Raw genomic sequence first — 23922 nt, 5'->3', positions numbered from 1 at the left:
CATCTTCAATTTCTTTCATCAGTGTCTTACAGTTTTCAGAATACAGGTCTGTTACCTCCTTGATTAAATTTATTTCTAGGTATCTTATTCTTTCAGGTGCAATTTCTTTTTGCTACTTCATTATTTTGTATCCTGAAACTTCACTGAATTCATTTATCAGTAGTATTTTGGTGAAGTCTTTAAACATTTTCTATGTATAGTATCATGTTATCTGCAAATAGTCACAGTTTTACTTCCTCCTTACCAATTCATATGTCTTTGATTTCTTTTTGTCTGCTGCAGCTAGAATTTCCAATATTATGTTGAATAAAAGTGGGGAGAGTGGACATCCTTGTCTTGTTTTTGTGTTAGAGGAAGAGTTCTCAGTTTTCATTATGGAGTATGATGTCAGCTGTGGGTTCATCAAATACAGCTTTTATTATGTTGAGGTATGTTCCCCTTAACCCCATATTTTTGAGAAGTTTTAACACGAATGCATGTTGTATCTTGTCAGATCCTTTTTCTGCATCTGTTGAGATGATCATATATTTTTTTATTCTTCCTCGTTTATGTGATGTCATATTGATTAGTGAATATTGAACTTCCCTCTCTGGAATAGATCCCACTTGATCGTCCTAAATGTTTTTCTTTAAAGGTACTATTAATTTGGTTTGTTATTCTTTTGTTAAGGATTTTTGCATCTGTTATCATCAGAGATCCTGGCCCATAGTTTTCTTTTTATATAATGTCTTTTTCTGGCTCTGGGATCAAGGGAATGCTGGCCTCATAAATGATTTTAGAAGTTTTACTTCCACTTCTGTTTTTTGGAATCATTTGAGAATAGGTATTAACTCGTGTTTAAATGTTTTGTAGAATTCACCTGTGAATTCATCTGGTCCTTAATTTTTGTTTGTTGGGAGTTTTTGACTGTTGATTCAATTTCATTACTAGTAATTGGTCTCCTCCGATTTTCTATTTCTTCCTGATTTAGTTTTGGAAAATTGTAGGTTTCTGGGAATTTATCCATTTCTTCTAGCTTGGCCAATTGTTTGGCAGATAATTTTTCAATGTTTTCTTATAATTCTTTGTATTTCTGTGATATTATTTCTCCTCCTTCATTTCTGACTTTGAGTCGTCTCTCTTTTCTTGATAAGTCTGTTTAAAGATTTATCAGTTTTGTTTTCTTCCTGAAGAATCAGGTCTTGGTTTCATTTATCTTTTCTTTTGGTCTCTATTTCATTTAAATCTGCTCTAATCTTTATTATTTCCTTCTACTGGCTTTGGAATTTGTTCTAGTTCCTTTAGGCTTTAAAGGTTAGGTTCTTTATATGATATTTTTCTCGTTTTTTTGAGTCCCCTAATAGCACTATAAATTTCCCTCTCAGAACTGCTTTTGCTAATTCCCAAAGAGTTTAGACTATTGTTTTTTCATTTTTTTCCATGCATTTTTGACTTCATCTTTTTTTTTTTTCCATTGACTTTGGTTAATTAGCATGTTGTTTAACCTCCATGTATTTTTTTTTTCCTTCCATTTTTCTCTTGTAAAATTGATTTCTACTTTCATACCATTTAAGTTGGGAAACATGCTTGATATGATTTCAGTCTTCTTAAATACAGTGAGACTTGTTTTATGGCTTAACATGTTATATATACCAGAGAATGTTTCATGTGCACTTGAAAAGAATGTGTATTGCTATCCTGGGTTCTTTTTTCCACTTCAATTTGCACAGCTTATGTTTTCTCATCTCTTCACTTGTAGTATGTGTCATTACGTGTGAAGTGAGTCTCTTGTAGGCAGCATATAGATAAGTAATATTTTCTTATTCATTCTTATTCATTCACTGTATGTCTTTTGGTTGAAGTATTTAGTTTACTTACATTGAAAGTACTTTTTGGAGTTCTTCCTGATTCCTTCCTTTTTCCCTTGCTTACTTTCCTTGTGAGTTGACAGTTTTCCTTAGTGATATGGTTGGATTCTTTCTGTTTCTTTGTGTATATCACAGGTTTCTGAGTTGTGGTTTCCACTGGGTTCTATATTGAGTTGAGGGTTGCTTGAGTTCAACACATTGTAAAACTATTAAAATTAACTCCCACTTCCATGTTTTATGTATGTGAGGTTTTATTTTATATCTCCCTTGTCTAATTTTTCTAGATATTGATTGTACTACTTTGTGTTTTAAACTCCACAGTGGCTTTATAAGTGATTTTTTTACCTTCTGTTTTGAATTCTGTACTTTCTGGGTAGAGTATTCTTGGTTGTAGGTTTTTTTGTTGGATTTAGCCCTTTGAATAAAGCATGCTACTCCTCTCTGGCCTACAAAGTTTCTGCTGAAAGTCAACTGATAGCCTTATTTGCCTTCCCTTGTATCATCACTTTTTGCCATTTTAATTATTGTGTGTCTTGCTGTGGACCTCTGTGGGTTCATTTTGGTAGGGGTTCTTCTTCCTGGACCTGGATGTTGCTTCTTTCTCCAGGTTCGGGAAAGAAGGTTTTCAGCTATTATTTCTTCAAAAACGTTTTTTGCCCCTTCTTCTCTCTTCTCCTTCTGGGATCCCCCAAATGTGCATGTTATTATGCTTGATGACGCCACAGAGTTCCCTTAACCTATTCTCATTTTTTATTCTTTTTTCTTGCTGTCAGCTGGGTTGTTTTCCATTACCGTCTTCCATACCACCGATCTCTCCTTTGCATCTTCTGAGCTACTGTGGATGCCATTTAGTGTATTTTTATTTCAGTTATTAAATTTATCAGCTCTGGTTTTTTTTGTTTTTGTTTTTACATTTTCTGTCTCTTTCTTGAAGGTCTCACTGAAATCCTTGGCTCTTTTCTCAAGTTTAGTGAGTATCTCAGTGATAATTACTTTGAATCCTTTATCACACATATTGTGTATTTCCATTTCATTTGGCTGTTGTACTGTGATTTTTGATCTTTTTCATCTGGGACATATTCCTCCGTCTCCTTTTGTCTCTGGGTGTTTGTTTTTAATGTAGTAGGATGGTCAGCTATGTCTCTTGGTCTTGAAAGTAGTGGCCTTGTTTTCAAAAGAGCTCCTGTGGTGCCTATAGTGCAGCCACACCCTGGTTACCAGAAAACCAGGCATTCCAGGGGTGTCCTCTGTGTGGGCTCTGTGCGCCTCCCTATTGTGGCTAAGTTGCAACTGCCTTCAGCCCAGCCCGCCGCAGTGATGCCCTTTGCCTGGTCTCAGTGTCCTGGCTAGGGCTGAGGCCGGTCTAAAACAGCGACAGGCTTGATGAGTTGGGCCAGCAGGGAGCCCAGCTGTCTGCACGTAGTCCCTCTGGCTCAGTGATGGATACACTCATGGGCAGGGCTTGTTTCTTACGCAGCCAACTGTGAGCTCCACTGCGGGGACTGCTGTGAGAGCGGCTTCTCTCCCACTCCCCAGGGCATGAGGCAGCGTGGAGTGGCACCCTCCAAGTGGGTATGGTGGGGCAGGAGGCCTTTGAAAGGAGGACTGCCAGTTGGCGTGGATGGGGAAGAGCACACAGCGCTATAGCAAAGTAGACAGAGCATGTCAGTGCTACCTTTCACCAGCATCCAGCTGGCTAGGCCTTGGGGACAGGAAGGCCATCTACCTTCTTTCTAGAGAAATATTCTGTGCCTCCCTGCCTGGGGACAGATCTCATCTACTCAGGACAGATTAGTCAATGTATCTCTTTCACTTATAACCGCAGACAGTTCTCAGACTGCTTCTGCTGTGCTGTCTGGGCTGAGTTGTTTAGTATGCTGGATCTTTAAGGATGACGGAGACTCCATTTCCTATTGCCTTCAGGCTCTCCTGGAACTAAGGCCCACTAGAGTTAAGCTCTCCTGGTTTCTAAAGCCAGACATGGTGGGAGGGGGGACTCCTTCCCTGTGCTGGGCGTGCCCGGTGTGGAGTCAGATCGCATACTCGTGATGTTCCATCCTGTCTGTAGTTAGTGGCACCCGGGGTGTGATTTCCAACTCTGTCTCCATCCTGCCCACCCTTTTCAAGGTGGCCTTCTCTCTACCGTTAACCGTGGCCAGTCTGGTCTGCCAGACTCCAGGTGCCTTTCAATTAGGGGAAAAACCTAGTTGTTATCTCAGTATGTCTGAGGGACGGGGTGAGTTCAGGGTCCTCCTACTCTACTCGCTCTGGAAATTCTTCAGTTTTGTCTCTAACTCAGCAAATGGATTTCATTTTGCCTTTCCTGGTGGGCTGGGATGCCTGATAGCATTTGACTCCATGTATCACTTTAAAGGTTTCCTTCTTAATGGCCCTTCATTAGTAGTTTTTGACACATGTCTAATTCTAAACTTTCTGAAATATAACACTGATACCATACTGGCCTGGTTCTTTTGGTTACCATATAGAAAAGAGCAGGCTCGCCTGCTATCTTTTGAAAGCCTGCATCTGAAGCTGGCCCATGGCTAGCATCTAGGAGTTGGATTTCAGGAGGGTTTCCACCATCCTAACTGGTAAGAGTGGCTCAGGGTGCCTAAACTGTACAAACAATATGGTTTATGTTGAACATCTGCTTTCCTTGTAGGAGCCTGGAATTTGGGTATGTGCCAGCTAGACCGTGTCTTCGTGATGACAACCCGGGGCGTGAGGCTCTAAGGAGGTTCCCACACTGAAAGGTAGCCTACATTTCACACATGTTGTAACCAGTTGTTGCTGGGGGGATTTAAATCCGTCCTCGGAGAAAACTCAGAAGCTAGTGCTGGTTTTCTGCGTCCGTTGTCCTATGTACCTCTTCCTGATCTTACCTGGTAACTATGAGCTCGTGGGTACAACTACATGGTAAGTCTTGTGGGTCTTCCTAGCAAATCACTGAATCAGGGGAGGGGCCCGAGGACTCCCGGACAGTTAGTTATAAGCATTTTTACACCTCTAACGTGTTCTCTTAAAACCTGGTTAGATCCCATTAGATAGAAGTGAGGCCTCAATATCCCTCTTAATGTCATTCAAATGAAAACCTTCTATTTCCTCTCTAAAACCCAAATATTTGAAATTGACTCACTGGGGTCTGGGTATGATCCATCGGGGCAGTGGAGAACACAGCTGTTGATTTCTTCATTTAGGAAGTATCCGTATTTACAGGACAGGCATTGGTCACCGTGGCTCCCAAAGCAGGACTCACAGTTGGGGGCGCACTTTCTGCATCGCTTCTTGTCAGCATGGTAGTGGCCAGAGGGGCAGCTGGAGACACAGATCCTGCATTGTGGGAGGATAGGACAGAAGGGCGCATCACCAGAGATGGAGTCCTAGCCACTCTGGGAGATGCTCAACCAGCAGCTGCCTTGATCTCAAAAATCCTTTTTAAAACACGACAGTAATACCATATCCAAAGAGCCAAATTCTGCTGGTCAAAGCTCTTTCCTGTGTAGGGTGCTCAGGCAGCAAGGCAACCTCCCAATACCAAGTCTGCTAAGGAAGGCATGTCTTGGTCCAAACCATTTTCAGGTTCGGGACTAGCTCTTTAAAGGGGATGATGGTTAGAAACTAGAGGCTCAAGAGGAAGGTCGTGGCATGGGGTTGAGGGAAACTATGTGGGAACCACCATTTTATACAGAAAAGTTGCTAATAAGGGGTATCTTCTTTGTGTGTGCTGTCCTACGGATCCTCTGAGCTAGGGGCAGTGGCTGTGGGTTATTGTCTACATTAATCTAAATATATTTAAACTTGGTTATGATACATTAAAAAAAAAAAAAGAACTTCCTTAACTGAAGGACAGCTCTTTGTTTATTCATTCAACAAATATTTACTACTGAGTACCAAGTAAAATGTCAGGCATTTTGCTGGTCTCAGCAATGAGAGGTCCTACAGTAGCCAAGGGCCCTTCCTTTAAGGAACTGAAATGCCAGCATGCGTGTCAACAGGAACTAGAACGTGTCTGGGTCTGTCTGGATGGTTGAAGTGTGGACTCAGGGCAAGTCAGCTCCTGTAGTAAGTCTTCCCTGAAGGAGGAGGAAAGGGGGGCAGGGCTCTGAAGCAGATAGCCTCTGACGGGCCGTGACTGCCCCAGGAGCCTCCCTGTGGACAGATCTGCACACCTCAAGGCAGAAACTGGGGGCTCAGAGTTCCGGTAACCAAGCAGGTCCGCCTCAGTGCCCAGAGTAGAATAGGGAGGGATGAGCAGGGCCCCGCCCCTCCGCCACACAGGAAGGCGGGAACGCGTCTGTTGGGCTGCATGCTGGCGCTTTCAGGAAAGGCCAACAGAGCTCTAGCGTCAGGTGTCCATGGATGGAAAGGTCTAGAGGGAAGAGCAGTCCTGTGTGGAGCTAGTCGCTCCCCTACTGCCCTTCCAAATGTGAGTAAAGACCTTTGCAGCTTGACAGCATACAGGGACACAGTATGGTTTCAGCGTTTGGAATGAGACCAGGAGGCGGTGGCTGGGGCAGCGGCCTCTGTTCTGAGCTTAGGTCCTGGGCGGAGAACGTCAGCAGCCGTGGCTGCAGGGCAGCCCGGGGGACAGCTGGGAGCACACAGCAGGGGGATCGGACTCGGGCTGATTCTTACCTCGTGTTGTTCTTCAGCTTGTAATAGTAGTTTAAGCAGTCATTGCAGTGGTCTGGTCCTGGCCCGTCACAGCCCACCTCACTGCACTCAGGGTCACAGGGACCTTTAGAAAAAAAAAAAACAAAAAACTGGGAAAACATGATTTTAAAACAGGTCTGTTTTACCTTGAATTTGGTATAAAAGGAGACTTTTCTTCTTCCTTATGCAGTGAGAGCTTTTAAGGAGGAGGAATAATGTGTACCATGGCTCTGTGCATGGAGATGAACTCCTGGTGTTTTAGGGGGGAAAACCTCAATTACCTAAGTATCAGGAGTGAAAATCCAGTCATGGCCTGGGCTTCAAAAAAGCACATATGGCTGCCTTGTGGGAGAGAACACAGATCTCAGAATTCCAATGAACAATGTCATTGTGGCAACTGGAAGAGAGCTGATGGCAATTAAATATGCATCATGCTAAAAATGTTGGATTTACAGAAAAATGAGAAGTTAAGCTGTTGACAGAAAAAAGAAAAAAAGCTGATTATTCCACGCCTGGACCAGATTGTCTGGCTTGCCCATGGTCATTAAAATCACAGAATACCTCTGAGATGCTGTAGCCAGCAAGAAACACCATTATGGCATCTGGTGCGAGGTTATCAGTGTCTGGTCTGGGATTACTCTAAGCAGGTACTTAAGGCCCAGATTTAAAATTGTGTCCTACCCACAGGCGGGTGGGCAACTCCACAAAAGAAAACTAGACATACATTTTAAAAAATGCAAGCAAGCTTAAAGAATTCCAGACCTAGGATGAAGGTTGCTAATCTTTCATGGCCTATTGTTTGGTCTAGAGTTAGAATTCACAGGAAGAAAAAATGCCAAAAAGATGGGAGATTTTTATAACTGATGAAAAGCTTCCTAATGACATGAGCTAGACCTTTTGCTTGCGCGAATGAACCCCCTTTTTCCTTGTTGTCCGTACTTTAGGAGACATTTGGGCTTGTAATCTTCAAGCGCTTTCCGGTTAAAAATTCACATGATTTTGACTAGTAATAAACATGCACAAACAGTAAGTTGGTAGGTCGGAAATGTCTGAACCATACTTATTTAAATCAAAAGGATTTACTGTTGAACCTTGATCTCCTTTGGTCATTACAGGGCTCTGGTCTACGGTTACTGAAATGTTAGAACCTCGGAGGAATGACTTAGAGAAAAATCTAGTATTCAAACACCCTCATTTACCTGGTGAGAAAACAGACTTTTTAAGAATTAGAGTGGCTTGTCCAACATCATCAACATGGGTCCGCCTTCTTAATCCAGCTCCCCTGTGTTCTCCCAAGCCTTAAAACTGATCTCTAAATTGAATTCTAGAGCTAGTGTAACTTAGGACCTATGAGCTCTCTGCTATGATACAGCAGGAGAGAGGGTCTCTACGTAAGGGTTGGAACTCAGCCAGCTGTGGGTCCTACAGCCCCTGGAATTTGATGAAACAGGACTAGGGATCTGTTTATGATAATGCCATCTGTGCCTTTAGCCAGGATGACTTCTTCATGAAGGTGAAAGTCACAGCTCTGAAGAAAAGGAAACATGGGTGGCCCTAAATTTTCACCAGATGATTTCTGCAATTAACCAGCCCTCCACTAAACTTACGCTTTATACGTGCCAAAGGGCTCTGTATGGCCAGTTCACAGGCTGTGCTGTATCTTTTGTAATCTTAAACTGTCCCAGATGCAGTTTAGCATTTTAGGTTGCAGGGTAATAATGAAATAATTGTCTTTGTTCTCTCTCAAGTGCCAATGTGGATATTTCGGAGAGGTAATGAGAAAAACCACAGAGATAGAGAACCGTTTGTTCAGAATTTTGAGATTCCCAGAATGTGAATTGGAAACCTACCAGAAGGCATATAGCAACAGGTTATTAGGCTCAGTTTATGTTTTTGGATGTCCTTTCTCCTAACAGAGAAGAGAAATGGTTTGCTAGTTATCACGGGAATAGTAATGTTACAAGCTCAAAACAAAATGAGATAATCTAACATGACCGAGCTCCGATTAGCTCAGCTTGCTTGAATTATTCCAGCTTATGATGGGCTCTGGGATAGTACCTGTCGAGAATAAAAGGAACTATGTGCATGTTTACGATATTCTGCTAAGGTGATTAATGAAGTACTTCTATCTTTAGTTCATTAAGTGTTATGTCATATCCCAGGAGCACTGAATGCTCCTTTAAGTGGTAGTCAATGCAGCAAGACAGGAATCAGAGGGGCGCCTGGGTGGCTCAATTGGATTAGTGTCTGCCTTAGGCTCAGGCTATGATCTCGTGGGGCTCCCTGCTCAGCAGGGAGTCTGCTTTGTGCTCCCACTCTCAAATACATCAAATCTTTAAAAAAAACAAAAAAAAAAAAAACATGAAATGGCTGTAATACCTATAACTGCCCCAGAAAATCAACTCTAAAACATAATTAATAAAAGTTGAGCAGAATGGCCTGATAGAAGATAAATATGCAATGGCCAATAGATTACCTAGATACCAGCAGATACTAGTTAGAGAATATGGCATCTTTTCCATTATCACAGCAACAAGACCCCCAAAATATGTAGGAATAACACTAAAAAGAAGAATAGAACATAAAATTAAAAGATTTTGGTAAAATGGGACACGGTCTGTGTTTTGGATGGAAAAACTTGTATATTATAAAAATAATTCTTACCTAAACAATTCTTCCCACGGGATTGCATTAAATTCACATTAAATTCCAATGGAATCTTTAGAGATGGACTTAAGAATTATTATGAGAACAAACTATTCAACAGGGAGTAAACTGGGATTAAGATTAAAAAATCAGAAACGGGGGTAGCAGAAGAGACCCTGGTTTAAGAATTTATTCTACTATTATAAAGGAAAGACCCTGGGGTGCCTGGGTGGCTCAGTTAAGCATCTGTCTTCAGCTCAGGTCATGATCTCAGGGTCCTGGGATGGAGCCCAGTGTCGGGCTCCTTGCTCAGTGGGGAGTTTGCTTTTCCCTCTCCAATAAATATTTAAAAATGGGATGATAACCCAGCCAATAATGTTAGTCTATGTGGAAAATAAAGACAATTTTATCTCATACTATATATCATAAACCAAAATAAGTTCCAGATGAATTAATGGCCAAATGTAAAAAGCAGAGATTAGGAAAAAATGCATGTGGATATTCAGTTGATTTTAAAGATTAACATCTTTAAAAAAATACAAGTGAGATCTGAAACTATAAACCTTACCCTCCATTTTTTTTTTTTTTTTTTTTTTGTCAAAACAACAGAACAGAACATCGAACAAAAAAACTACATTTTGGAAGCAAGCAATAAATGAGGAAATATTTTTAGGAAATATAATAGTTCCTCCCCCCACTTATCTGCAGGAGATAGCGTCTAAGCCCTCCAGTGGATGCTTGAAACCACGGATCGTACCAATCCCTATATATACCATGCTTTTTTCCTATTCATCCAAACCCGTGATAACATTAAATTTTTAAATTAGGCACAGTGAGAAACTGAGAACAATTTTATCAATATGCTATAAAATCTTGTATTTATCCATCTTCTTGTGACAATGTGAGATGATACAATGCCTGCGTGATGAAATGAAGTGAGGGCAACGTACAGGTATGGAAATGTAGCATAAAGCTATTACTGACCTGATGATCTATCAGAAGATCGTCGGCTTCCTGACCATTAGTCATGGGATACTACTTAGCAGTAGTGGTAATACTACTAGGAAACAACAAATAAGAGGGAACTACTGTATGGAAAAATGTGAGAGATAAGAAAACTGGGGCCAATTTGAATAGAAAAATGGGTACAATACAATTATGTTTAATTCCTAGAACTAAGGAGGAAAAATGATTTACTAATAAAGCTATAAAACTTTTAAAATGTTCTTTTGTTTGTTTTGTTTTTTATTTTTTTCTTTCTACTCCATTTTGGCAGGAAGGAGTATAATAAAGGCACAGCTGGGTCCCAGCATAGACTGGTACATCTTGTCTGGAAAGGAATGTGACAAAATGTATCCAAGCTCTCAAACCGATTATTCCCTTTGATGCAGTAATTCTCAGAACTCCATTCTAAGGAAATAATTAAAGATATAGACAAGGACTGATAAAATAATGATGTTCATCCAAACCTTATTTAAAAGAATGTAAAACTCCCGGCAAACTACACATCCCAGAGTATGTATTAAATGTAGTACAATCGTGGGATGTTATGCTGTCTTTTAAATATTTGTTGTGAGGATATGTGACACCAGGGAAATATGCTCTTAATAACCACAAGAGAAAGAAAAAGAATATGAAAACTCTCTACAGTGTGCTTTTTGCTTTGAAGAAAACAACAGTGCTGTGTGAATATTTGGGGAGGACTAGAAAAGAAGATGGAAGAAAATGTATCAGAGTATCGCTAGAAGCTGATCTGTGCATGGTGGGGTGATGTACGAGAGTTATTTCCTTAGCCTCTGTCCCTGTTGGAAGCCAGCTCACCTGCATAATCGTCTGTGCCGTAGTCATCGGTGGGGTCTTCGACTCGGCTGTAGCGGACACGTTCTACTTTAGGAAACTCGTTGGTTGGTGAGTATGGCTGCACGGAGGTACCATAGAGGACCAAAGACCATTCTTTCAATTTGCCTTGAGAAACAAAAATGAAATCATAGCATGACCCCACACTCACTCTTGAGCTTTACAATTTCATTCCTTCTCATTAAGAAAAAGTAAAAGGGGGCGCCTGGGTGGCTTAGTGGGTTAAGCCACTGCCTTCGGCTCAGGTCATGATCTCAGCGTCCTGGGATCGAGTCCCACATCGGGTTCTCTGCTCAGCAGGCAGCCTGCTTCCTCCTCTCTCTCTCTGCCTGCCTCTCTGCCTACTTCTGATCTCTCTCTGTCAAATAAATAAATAAAATCTTTAAAAAAAAAATTCTCTTCCCCACTGTTTTTTTTTCTTTCTTTTTTTTTTTAAAAAGTAAAAGAGTTGTGCTAAGCATTTTCATATGAATCCTAGCATGAGGTGCATAGTTAGGATTGCACATTTTCCACCAGTTGAAGAATAACTGATATATCACATACATACTGACTATAGGATAAGCCTTCATTTAATCAGCATTTATAAGACTGAGAAGTGAATGCCTCTCAGATAGCTGGACCAAGGGCTGATTTCAAATTACGGGTGTTTTAAAAGAGAACCCTAGATTTTTACAGAGGCCTTTGTCTTTCTACATATAAATACCATATTTAAATTTAAAAAAAATTTTATAGAAAAGACAAAACAACTTTGTTCCATTTAACTGAATTAGTCATTTAATCTTAATAATACTTCACTATACTAAGCTATAGACCTGAGCTGTCCACTGATACCCTCTAGATATTTGGCTACTTAAAATATAAAAATTTAGTTCCTTAGTCATACTAACCACATTTCAAGTGCTCAACAGCCATATGTGGCCAATGGCCACTACAATGGATAGCGCAAAGACAGAGTATTTCCACCACTGCAGAATGTTCTAGCAGACCGTGCTGCAATGAACCATTTTCTGGTCAAGAGTGCCTTGAGACAGGAGCCACAGGTTTTAACTCCTTTGCAGAGAAGGTTCTCAAGGAACATTTTGCTTTAGTCCTTACTTCTTATAAAAACTGCTTACAGGTCACTAAGCTTAATAAGATTCACATAAAGAATCAACCATAAGCCAAAGTGATTAAGACAAAAACCATTAAAAACATGGAAGAGTGCTAGGAGGAAGCAGGACCTCCCTGAAGGTCCCTCTTCCACTCAGCCAGATACAGAGAATCCAGGCACGGTGGGGGACAGGGTTCTGCCACAGCCCCAAGACTGGTGAACTTGAGGTGTCAGCTGATCCATTTATTAAGTTTGAATCTATTCAATGTTCACAACAATTGGGAGTAGGCACTTGAATTCCCAGTACAGAGGTGAGGAAATAGGCATAGAGGTTGATAATTTTCTCAAAGGCACTAAGAGTACAGATGGCTATTAAAACCCATCTGGGGGTTCCAGTTTAAGATGACAGTGTAGAAAGATCCTGAAGGCACCTCTTCCTACAGACTCACCGAGACTACAGCTATATAGGGAACAATCTCTGAAAAAGAAAACAAAACCAACAGGCTGAGTGGCTCCCACACAAGAGGCAAACAAAAAACCCACATGAAAGCACGTAAGAGAGGACAAGACACAATCTTGCAAATAAACCCCACCCCAGGCATTGTGACCCACAATCAGGACCCAAAACCCCACAAAGTTTCTCTGCAAGAAGCAAGAAGGTTTGAATCCCATATCAGCCACCACAATTTTTAAGATCTGCACCTGAGACGAGTCCCCAAGACCTCGAGCTTTGAAAATGAATAGGGCTTGAGACCTGCAAGGCTATAGTGAATGGACTAGTTTTTAAAGAGCTTGCCTGTGTGGACCCGCCAGCTCCAAGGCTCAAGGCAGAGGTAGCCAATTGAAAAGCATGGCTTTCTGTGAAAGAGGCTTATTTGGTTATCTTTACATACAGCTAGGGTCCTACTGAAATACTCTTCAGTGGGCACCATCTTGGCTCTCTCCCTCAGTCTTGCTCCAACTCACTAATATCTCCCAGAAGGAACCTGTACTCATCTGGGACCCAAATTTTTATGGCTGCCTGCCAGGGGACACCTCTTGGTTGCTGGCACTGGTAGCCCGCAGGACTTATGTTTACTGGTAACATAGGACTGTAAACAAAATGGACAGATCTATACGTCAGCTCACCCAGAAGAGAAAGAATCAAAAGCATCTAAGTCTTGATTTCAGCTCAGGTCATGATCTCAGGATGGTGAGATCAAGCCCTACTTTGGGCTTCATGCTGAGCATGAACCTTGCTTAAGACTTTCTGTCTCTCTCTGCCCTACCCCCCAGGTCATACACTCTCTCTAAAAAAACAAACAAAAAAGATGTGAAGTTATAACCAAAATAAAAATAAAACCATGAAAATATAAAGTATTAGACTATCATCAATTACACACCAACGAAATGAATGATCTAGAAGAAATGGGTAAATTTTTAGACTTATATAACCCACTTAAGACTGAAGCATTAAGAAACAAAATCTAATCAGAAATTACTAGTAAAGAGATGGAATCAGTAATAATAATAATAATAATGATGATGTTGATGATAATAAAAGGTTAGAAGCTCCTTGCCATCGGTCTTGGTGATAATTTTTTCGGATCTGACCAAATGCAAAAACCAAAAAAAGGAAAATAAGTCAGACTATATCAAACTAAAAAGCTCTGCATGGCAACGGAAGCCATCAAGATGAAAAGGCAACCAGCCTACTGAATGGGAGAGAATATCTGCAAATCATGTATCTCATGAGAGGTTACTACCCAAAACATACAAAAAACTCCTACAACTCAGTATCAGAAAAATAATCTGATTAAAACATGGGTTGGGAATATGAACAGACATTTTTCCAAAGATGACATACATGAGGCCAGCAGGTATGTGAAGAGATGTTCAACATCACCACTTAAGGAAATACAAATGAAAACCACAATATACCTTGCCCCTATTAAAATGGCTATTACTAAAAAGATGAGATCTAGCAAGTGTTGGTGAAGATGTGGAGCAAAGGGAGCCCTTGTGCACTCTTGGTGGACACGTCAATCAGTGCAGCTGTGATGGAAACCAATATGGAAGTTTTTCAAAACATTAACAATAGAACTACCATATGATTCAGTTATTCCACTTATGGGTATATCTGAAGAAAACAAAAGCATTAACTTGTAAAAGTATATGTACTCCCATGGTATTCAAAATAGTCAAGATGTGGAAACAGCCTAGGTGTCCATTGATGTATAAATAATAAAAATGTGGTATTTTTACCAGTGGTAATAATACAGTAGAATCATATCATAAAAAGGAAGGAAATACTGCCATTTGTGAAAACATGGATGGATCTTGAGGCCTTCTGTGAACTGAAATGTCAAAAAGACAATACTATATGATTTCACTTGTATGCTGAATCGAAAGATAACCCAGAATTACTATGGTGATCATTTTGCAATACGTATAAATATCAAATTATTAGGTTATATGCTTGAAACTAATATAATGTTACATATCAATTATATCTCAATTTAAAAAAAAGAAAAGCCATTCAGAAGCCAAATGCTGTTTTTTTTTTGTTGTTGTTAGACTGAGTACACGAGTAGGGGTGGGTGATGGGGGGGAGAGAGGGAGAGAGAATCTTAAGCAGGCTGCATGCCCAGTGTGGAGCCCAAAGTGGGACTTGATCTCATGACCCTGAGATCATGACCTGCACTGAAATTAAGAGTCAAATGCCTAACTGACTGAGCTACTCAGGTGCCCCAAATGCAGTGTTCTTAAACCATTATAAGAAACAACCTTCCTGTTTATTTCCAAGAGTTTAGAACCTTTAAGTTTAAAAATCAACATACTCTATGCCACATTCATTGTTGTTTGACATTTGCACTGGGCCAGACCATTGCTTTATATGTGTTTGCCCTCTGCCAGCTTTTCCTTGGACTTACATGTTAATGACTATGCTTTTCATAATTAGGGTGCCGTTCAGTCTCAGAATTCCAAGTGTTATACATTAAGTAGTGGCAAGAAATGAATGTCTAACTGAAATTCATGACCCGCTTGCTTTTTCATAGCAGTGCAAAAGAGAACACATTTTTCTTTGGCAACTCTCAGGTATACAAATGGAGCATATAATGCAAGGACACTATCGGAAATCCAATCCACCAGTCACCCTAAAACCTGGCTCATTTAACTTAAGATCAGTTTGGATCTAAAATTTACCCTTGTATAATACTTGTAAGAATGCTGACTCATAATTGATTATTTCCATTTGTGTCCGTTCTGAAATGTCTCGTAAGCCCACTGGGGACATACTTGTTGGGCAATTCATCCCTTTATGTTTCACTTATTATGTAATCTTATTTCCTTAGAATCTAGCACAGTTCACATCAGATATTGCCATATTTGGGCCATCATGTTTCCCTTATCATAATGTTTTCCATTTGCTAAATTACTCAGGAGATTTTGCAGTTGATGATGCAACTTTCTGTTAAGAAATCACTGTGTAAATACAGAATGAGAAAAATCTATTGTACATGTTGGTATAAAAGTGCAATCTGCCCAAGGATGACAACCCAAGATAGGTCTAATGTCTAACAAAACAAAGACAATGATTAAAAAAAATCCTTCCTATGGACTTCTAATTCAAGATGTGGGAAGACCCTGAATTCACTAGCTCCACAGACACACTCAATGTCTTCCTCCTGAAGTAGAACTAAGTGCTGACTGAACACGTTCCATACAAGAAAAGATAGACCACATAGAGAATGGCAAAAAAGATGGAGACAGAGTCATGAAGGGACTTTGCCCTCCCCCAACACCATGAATTGCAGCAGTTTAAAAGTGCAACTAGAACATGTAAGATCCAGCCCTAGAACTCCACCAAATGCAGGGGCAGTTGTGGAAGTATCTCCAGGTTGGAGGGGCTGGTGAGTGCCACGGTTTGCATTCCCCCCTCCACCGTGATAGCACAGAGAGGAGCAGGGTCTAGAGCCAATGCTGTTCTGCTGCCTTAGTGAGCTCTGGGCCCTTAGCCCACACTTTTAAACATTTAAAAGAGGAACTGGAATATAAAGGATCCAGCTGAAACTCAGCCAAATTGTGGGAGCTGCTGGAACTCGCTCTGGCTCCGAGAGGCTGGTGAGTGCCATGGTCTGCGTTTCTCTTCCACCTTAATAGCATAGACAGAAACATGGTCTGGTTGCCCTTGTCAGTTACAACCTCCATAAATCCCAAACCCCTAGCCCACATCAGCCCCAGCTGTCCCACCAAGGCAGTCCCAGCGTGGTACACATTGGGATACCTGGATCAGTGCTCACGATAGCTCTAGCCATCTCACCAAGGTGACACATGTGCCAAGTAGCCAGGAATACTCTAGGCCCACAAATTGGCTTACAACTTGCCAGGACTTCCCTGATGCAGGGTGCCCCATGATCTCCTGGTCTGAGCCTTCTGGGCTTCAGATGGAGCTTGGATCTACTTTAGCTTCAACTGTCCTCCCAAGGTGCCCCTCAGCACAAGGACCCCTGGGACCGGATAGCTTGTAGCCACTTCAGCTTCTCTGCTCAAAAGAGTGTGACCCCTCCAGCTTACATGTACTTTAGTTTCATCTGCTCTGTTGGGGAACTCTCTACGTGGAGAGAACTGGGACTACCCCAGCCCATGGCCACTTCAGTATTAGCTATCTTGCCAGGATACCCTCTGCACAGAGTGTTATGATTCCCAGGCTGGTACCCATTTCAGCTTCAGCTATTAGACTGTGGTGCCTCCTGCACAGATTGCCTCAGGACCACCCTGACACAGCTCAGGCCAGTCCACTAGGGTGGTCCCAGCATGGAGTGACCTGAGACTTCCAGCCGCCAGCTAAAGTCACCAGGCACATAGAGTCTGCAAAGCAGATGACCATACACAAGATCAGTCCTTCTAGTTTAGGATAAGTAGCTCTTCGTCTAATTCTTAGAAACAAATGCAGAAACCCAAACAAAATGAGTAGACAAAGGAAAAGAGTGAAAGAACAGACAAGCCTCATAAAAATAACAAAGTGAAATGTACATAAGCAATATGCTTGATAAACAGTTCAAAATAACGGTCATAAAGATGCTCAGGGGACTAAAGAGGAGTGGAAGAGCTCAGAACTTCAACAAAGAGGCAGGAAATATATAGAAAAATCAATCAGTTGAAGAACACTAACTGAAATTAAAAATACACTATAAGGAATCAATAGTAGATTAGAGGATACAGAAGAATGGATCAGTGATCTGGAAGACAGGGTAACAGAAAGCATCTGAGCTGAACAGCAGATAGAAAACAAAAAACTTAAGAATGAGGATAGGCTAAGGGAACTCTAGGAAAACATAAAGCAATCAATCATTCACATTATAGGGATCCTAGAGGGAAAAGAGAGAGAGAAAGGGACAGCAAACTCATTTGAAGAAATAATATCTGAAAACTCCTTAGCCTTGGGAAGGAAACAGATATCTAGGTTTAAGAAGCAGAGAGAGTTCAAAACAAGAGGAAATCAATGAGATTTACACTAAGACAGAGAACAATTAAAATGGCAAAGATTAAAGATAGAGAATATTAAAAGCAGCAAGAGAGAAATGGTTAGTTATGCAAAAGGTAAACCTCAGAAGGCTTTCAGCTGATTTTCAGCAGAAAATTGCATGCCAGAATAGAGTGGCATGGTATATCTGAAGTGCAAAACAAAACAAAACTCCACATCCAAAAGTACTCTACCTAGCAAGATTATCATTAGAATTGAAAGTGAGATAGAGTTTCCCCAAACAAAACATAACCATTAAGCCAGTCTTACAAGAAATGTTAAAAGGGACTTTTTTAGTTGAAAAGGCCATAATCAGAAGAAAATTATGAAAGGGAAAAATTTCACGAGTAGAAACAAACATACAGTAAAGGTAGTAGAACCATCACTTATGGAGCCAGTATAGAGGATAAAAGAGGTAGTAAAGTCAATTATATGTTAAAAAAAAATTAGTGAAGGGGAATCACAAAATAAAGAGATGTAAAATATGGCAGCATATATGTTAAATGTGGAAGGGGGTAGTAAAAATGAAACTCTTTTAGAATGTATTCAAACAAGCTATTTTCAATATAGATTGCTATATACTTCAGATGTTATATATGAACCCTATGGTACACACCAACTAAAAACCGTTAACAGATACATAGGAAGTAAAGACAAAGTCAAGCATAACACTCTAAAGAGTCATCAATCACAAGAAAACAGAGCAAGAGAAAAGAGACAAGAACTACAAAAACAAGCAGAAAACAACAAAATGGCAATGAGTACATACCTAATAATAAATTACTTTAAATGTAAATGGTCTAAATACTCCAATCAGAAGACAGGGTAGTAGAATGAATAAAAAAACAAGACCCATCTTTATGTTGCCCACAGGAGACTCACTTGAGACCTAAAGGGATATATAGATAGAAAGTGAAGAAATGCAAAAAGATATTCCATGAAAATGAGAGCAGGAAAAAAACAAAATAAAAACAGCCAAGGTAAAAATATGTATATCAGGCAAAATAGACTTTAACACAAAACTATAACAAGAGGACAAGAGGATATAATACTTGTAAATATCTATGTACAATGGAGCAACAGAATTCACAGAAAATGATATAAAAGAAGAAACTGACAGTAATACAACAATAGTAAGGGCCTTCAACACCAGACTTACACCAATGGACAGATCATCCAAACAGAGAATCAATAAGGAAACAGTTGCCTTGAATGACACCTTAGACCGGATGAACCTAAGAGATATATAGAGTAGTCTGTCCAAAACCAACAGAATATACATCCTTTCCAAGTGTACACAGAACATTCTCCAGGATGGATCACATGTTTTCTGACCACAATAGTATGAAACTAGAGACCAGTTACAAGAAGAAAAGTGTGAAAAAACCCACAAACACGTAGAGGCTAAACAACATGCTACTTGTCAACCAATGGGTTAACAAAAAAATACACTGAAACAAATGTAAATGAAAGCACAGTGTTTCCATATCTTTGGGAAACAAAGCAGTTCATAGAGGGAATTTTATAGCAATATAGGTCTACTTCAATAAACAAGAAAAATATCAAATATACAATCTAACCTTACACCAAAAGGAAATATACAAAGAAGAACAAAAAAGCCCAGAGTTAGTAGAAGGAAGGAAATAATAAAAATCATGGTATAAATAAATGAAACAGAGACTAAAAAACAATAAAAAGATCAGTGAAACCAAGAGATGGTTCCCTGAAAGGATAAACAAAATTGATAAACTTTTAGCCATCCTCATCAAGAAAAATGAAGAGAGGGCCCAAATAAATAAAATCAGAAATAAAAGAGAAGTAACAACTGACTCACAGAAATACAAATGATTACAGGAGACTACTACAAAAAAGTATAGGTCAATAAATCGGAGAACCTAGATAAAATGGATAAATTCCTAGAACAGACTAATTAGTAGTAAAGAAATCGAATCAGCAATTAAAAAAAAAAAATCTCCCAACAACAAAAGTTCAGGACTAGATGGATTCACAGGTGAATTCCACCGAACATTTAAACAAGAGTTAATACCTATTTTCCTCAAACTATTAAAAAAAAAAGAAGAGGAAGGAAAGCTTCTAAATACATCCTATGAGACTAATGTTACCCTGATACCAAAACCAAAGGCACTACAAAAAAGGAAAACTACAGGCCTAAATCCCCTAAGAACACAGATGTAAAAATCCTCAATAAAATACTAGGAAACCAAAACCAAATTCAATCATACAGTGAAAGGACATTCATGGTGATATTGAATCTACGGATACAACGGTGGTTTAGTATCTGTAAATCAATCACTGTTCTATACCACAATAATAACACGAGATAAGAATCACAGGATTGTCTCAGTAATGCAGAACAAGCATTTGACAAAATTCAACATCCATTCATAATAAAAACTCTCAACAAAGTGGGGTTAGAACGACATACCTCAACATAATAAAGGCCGTATATGACAAACCCATAGCTAATTGTCATACTCAATGGTGAAAAACTGAAAGCTTTTCCTTTAAGATCAGAAATAAGACAAAGATGCCCACTCTTGCCATTTTTAGTCAACACATGGTACTGGGATGTTTTAGCTGTAGCAAACAGACAAGAAAAAGAAATAAAAGATATACAAATTGGTAAGGAAGAAGTAAAAGTGTCACTATTTGCAGATGACATGACATTATAAATACAAAACCCTAAAGACTCCATCAAAACTCTAGAATAAATGAATTCAGTAATGTTGCAGGATACAAAATTAAGATTTGGAAATCTGCTGCATTTCTATACATTAACGATGAAGTAGCAGGAAGAAATTAAGAAAACAATCCCACTGACAATTGCACCACAAAGAATAAAACACCTATGGATAAACTTAACCAAGTAGGTGAAAGACTTAGAGTCTAAAAAGTAGAACACTGATGAAAGAAATTGAAGACAACAGAACAAATGGCAAAAGAGTCCACGCTCACAGATTAGAAGAATTAATATTGTTAAAATGTCCAGAAAGAGAATACTAAAACTGGTGTGAAACTACTGAAGGCCCTGAACAGCCAAAGCAGTCTTGAGAAAAGAACAACAAAGCTGGAGGTATCACAATGCCAGATTTCAAGATCTACTACAAAACTGGAGTAATCAAAACACTACGGTCCTGGCACAAAAACAGACACATCCATCAGTGGAAGATAATAGACGGCCTAGAAATAAACCCACACTTCTATAGTCAATTAATCTACAACAAAGAAGTCAAGAATACATAATGGGGTAAAGATGGTCTCTTCAATAAATGGTATTGGGATAAGTGGACAGCTGCATGCTAAAGAATGAAACTGGGTCACTTTCTTATGCCAGACACAAAAATAAACCACAAAAAGATGAAAGACATAAAATATGAGACCTGAAACCATAAAACTCCTAAAAGAAAACACAGCCAGTAATTTCTCAAACATTGCCCTTTGTAACATACCTACGGATATGTCTCTTTAGGAAAAAGAGGCAACAGCAAAAATATACTACTGGGACTACACGAAACTAAAAAGCTTTTGCACAGTAAAGGAAACCATCAACAAAACAAAACAACCTAGTGGATAGAAGATACTTGCAAATGAAATATCTGATAAGGGGTTAATATCCAAAATGTATCAGAACTTACACAGCCTGGCACACACACACACAAATCTGATGAGAAATGAGTAGAGAACCTGGATAGATAGAGATTTTCCAAAGATGCAGATATGACCAACAGACACACGAAAAGATGCTCAACATCACTAATCATCATGGAAACACAAATCAAAACTACAATGAGGTATCACTGCAAGCCATTCAGATTGGCTAAAATAAAAGAGACAAGATACAAGTGTTGTCGAGGATGTGAAGAGAAAGGAAGCCTCATGCACTGGTGGTGGGAATGCAAACTGGATCAGTCTGCACTCTGGAAAACAGAATGGAGGTTCCTCAGAAAATTAAAAACAGAAATACCGAAGGATCCAGAAATTTCATTACTGGATATTTACCCACAAAACCAAGAACACAGATTCAAAAAGTCAGATGCAGGGGCTCCAGGGTGGCCTAGCTGGTTGAGCATTTGACTCTTAATTTTGGCTTGAGTCATGATGTCAGGGTCCTGGAATCAAGCCCTGTATTGGGCTCCATGTTCAACGGGAAGTCGGCTTGAGTTTCTCTCTTTCTTCTGACTGTCCCCACAGTAGTGTGCTCTGTCTCTAGCACATAAATAAATCTTTTTTAAAAAGATATATGTATCCCTATGTTTATTGCAGCATTATTTACAATAGCCAAGATGTAGAAGCAACTTATGTGTCCACTGAGAGATGGATGGATAAAGAAGATATGCTGTATATACATAGTTGTGTGTGTGCGCGTGCACACACACACACACACACACACACACACACACACACACAGTGGAGTACTACTCAACCATAAAAAGGAATGAGATCTTGCCATCTATAACAACATGGATGAATCCAGAAGGGATTATGCTAAGTGAGAAAAGTGAAACAAAGAAATGCAAATACCATACGATTTCATTCATAAACACAGAGAACAAACTGGTGGTTGCCAGAGAGGAAAGGGAAGGAAGCAACATCAGAGAAGGAGAGTAGGAGGTACAGGCTTACCGTTATGGAATGAATGGGTCACAGGGATGAAAGGCACAGCACGGGAAACAAGAGTCAAGGGTCCTGTTATAGCGCTGTGTGGTGCAGGTGGTAGCCACACCTGTGTGGCTAACACAGACTTGTCGAGTCACCATGTTGTACACCCGGAACTAATGTAAAGTTGTGTGTCAACTACACTTCAATTAAAAAAAAATCCTTAATATGTGCTTTAATAATAAGCAAGTGGGAAGAAACAAAGAGATAGAAGCTCAGTTCGGAATTAGGAACCTATGTACTTGGGAATGATTTCTACCATTTAATTGGGCTAGAAAATTCTAAGTCTCTAAGTGAATTTCTATCAGCTTACTAAAAAAAATCCCTCACTAATTAGAGAAGCCTTCCCTAGGACTGTACACCAGAGAAACAATGATGCCCACACACGGAAAGAAACACATGCCCACACATAGAAGTACAAGTCCCTTTTCAATATTGTGACTAATCCTAAACAGGAAGGTTGGTTAAAGGAAGGATATCCAAAGACTGTGTGAATTTATTAAAGCCTCCTGACTCCAGGTCAGTAATAGCATTAGGCTATCTCTCTTCTGGCAGAAAAGGACATCAGTAAAATGCCTAGAGGTGACTAGAACTACACATGAACATTTAAACGGTGTAAGTGGAAGCCAGTGCTGGGAAAGAGACAACTCTAGGTTATCTGGGCTACTGCTGACAGCCTCTAACACAGATGATCGTCACCAACTCTGGAGGAAGTCTGAACTCCTGGAGGGCAGAGAGATTTACATTCACAGCCTCTGACCCTTGCACATAAATACCAGGTCTACCAGGTCTACCAGGAGTGTGCCCCTAGGGGGAGTTTGCTGTTGTGGGGAGAAGCATTTTATCACCAACATTCTTTAGAGTTGTGACAGTAAAGAACTGTCACTTTTAGTCTTATATTCTCGATAGTGTACCCCTATGTCTGTGCCTTAAGACTTCACAGCCCTTGGTACACAGCTATCGTATTTGGACAGTGATGATTTCCCTGGGATCTCTTGAGACATAAGAGCCCTCAACTGTCACCTGCCAATGGATCCACTGGGGTCGGGCAGCACAGCCAAGTCACCAAGCCACCATTGCCCCTGAATGCCACAACCCAGTGTATCTCTATCACATGAGCACTGAGCAAGGCCCAGAAGGAGGAAGAGAGGGGAAAGGAATTTCCTGGGGACTAAGTAGGTTAGGAACCAATGAAAGCATCTAGAAACCAGGGGCTAGTTTATTTTAATGGTTTCCTTCAATCCTGCCTTGTTGACCAACATTTGATTTCTCGATCACACTTTGGCAACACTCTATTCATGACGCACACTGGAAGAGAGCTGGAACTGGATACCCTTTAATGAATCTTATCTCCCTATTCGTTGTGACCTGCCACCTGAGTGTGGGTCTTCTGGGGCAACACAGAGGAACCCCATCACAGAATTAGGGAGAAGAGATCGTCAAATGCATGGCCAAAATGGACCTCTCGGAATGAGCACCTTTCCCTGACCGGTGGGCAAAAGTAAGGCAAATGGCTGCTCCATTCCTCTGTTCTGCTGTGTGTCTCCTTTGCCCTATGCAGCACACAATTCTCTGAGTAACACACACCCTTACAATGAATTACGGAATGTCTGGGTTAATTTCTTCTGCAATCCAGAGAGGGCTAG

General features: G+C 40.2%; 1 protein-coding gene and 1 long non-coding RNA gene across 4 annotated transcripts in view; one reads left to right on the top strand and one right to left on the bottom strand.

Annotated features, from left to right (window-relative positions):
- Positions 1 to 11397, top strand: part of LOC309845964 — a 60370-nt gene extending 48973 nt beyond the window's left edge. Inside the window, exons 3-4 of the long non-coding RNA XR_014301628.1 lie at positions 4510 to 4600; positions 10423 to 11397. This is a non-coding gene — a long non-coding RNA (uncharacterized lncRNA). The remainder of the gene's footprint in view (positions 1 to 4509; positions 4601 to 10422) is intronic.
- The window catches only part of PCSK5 (proprotein convertase subtilisin/kexin type 5), a 449308-nt gene that overhangs the window by 163901 nt on the left and 261485 nt on the right, over positions 1 to 23922 (bottom strand). For all 3 annotated transcript variants that reach the window (XM_082694464.1, XM_082694465.1, XM_082694466.1), the window contains exons 14-16: positions 10968 to 11111; positions 6483 to 6585; positions 4984 to 5177 (exon numbers count right to left, since the gene is read on the bottom strand). In XM_082694464.1, the coding sequence (XP_082550590.1) occupies positions 4984 to 5177; positions 6483 to 6585; positions 10968 to 11111 (441 nt within the window). The remainder of the gene's footprint in view (positions 1 to 4983; positions 5178 to 6482; positions 6586 to 10967; positions 11112 to 23922) is intronic.

This window comes from Mustela nivalis (genome assembly GCF_964662115.1).
Source record: "Mustela nivalis genome assembly, chromosome: 13".
NCBI classification, from domain to species: Eukaryota; Metazoa; Chordata; class Mammalia; order Carnivora; family Mustelidae; genus Mustela; species Mustela nivalis.
This window is presented reverse-complemented; position numbering and strand designations above follow the sequence as displayed.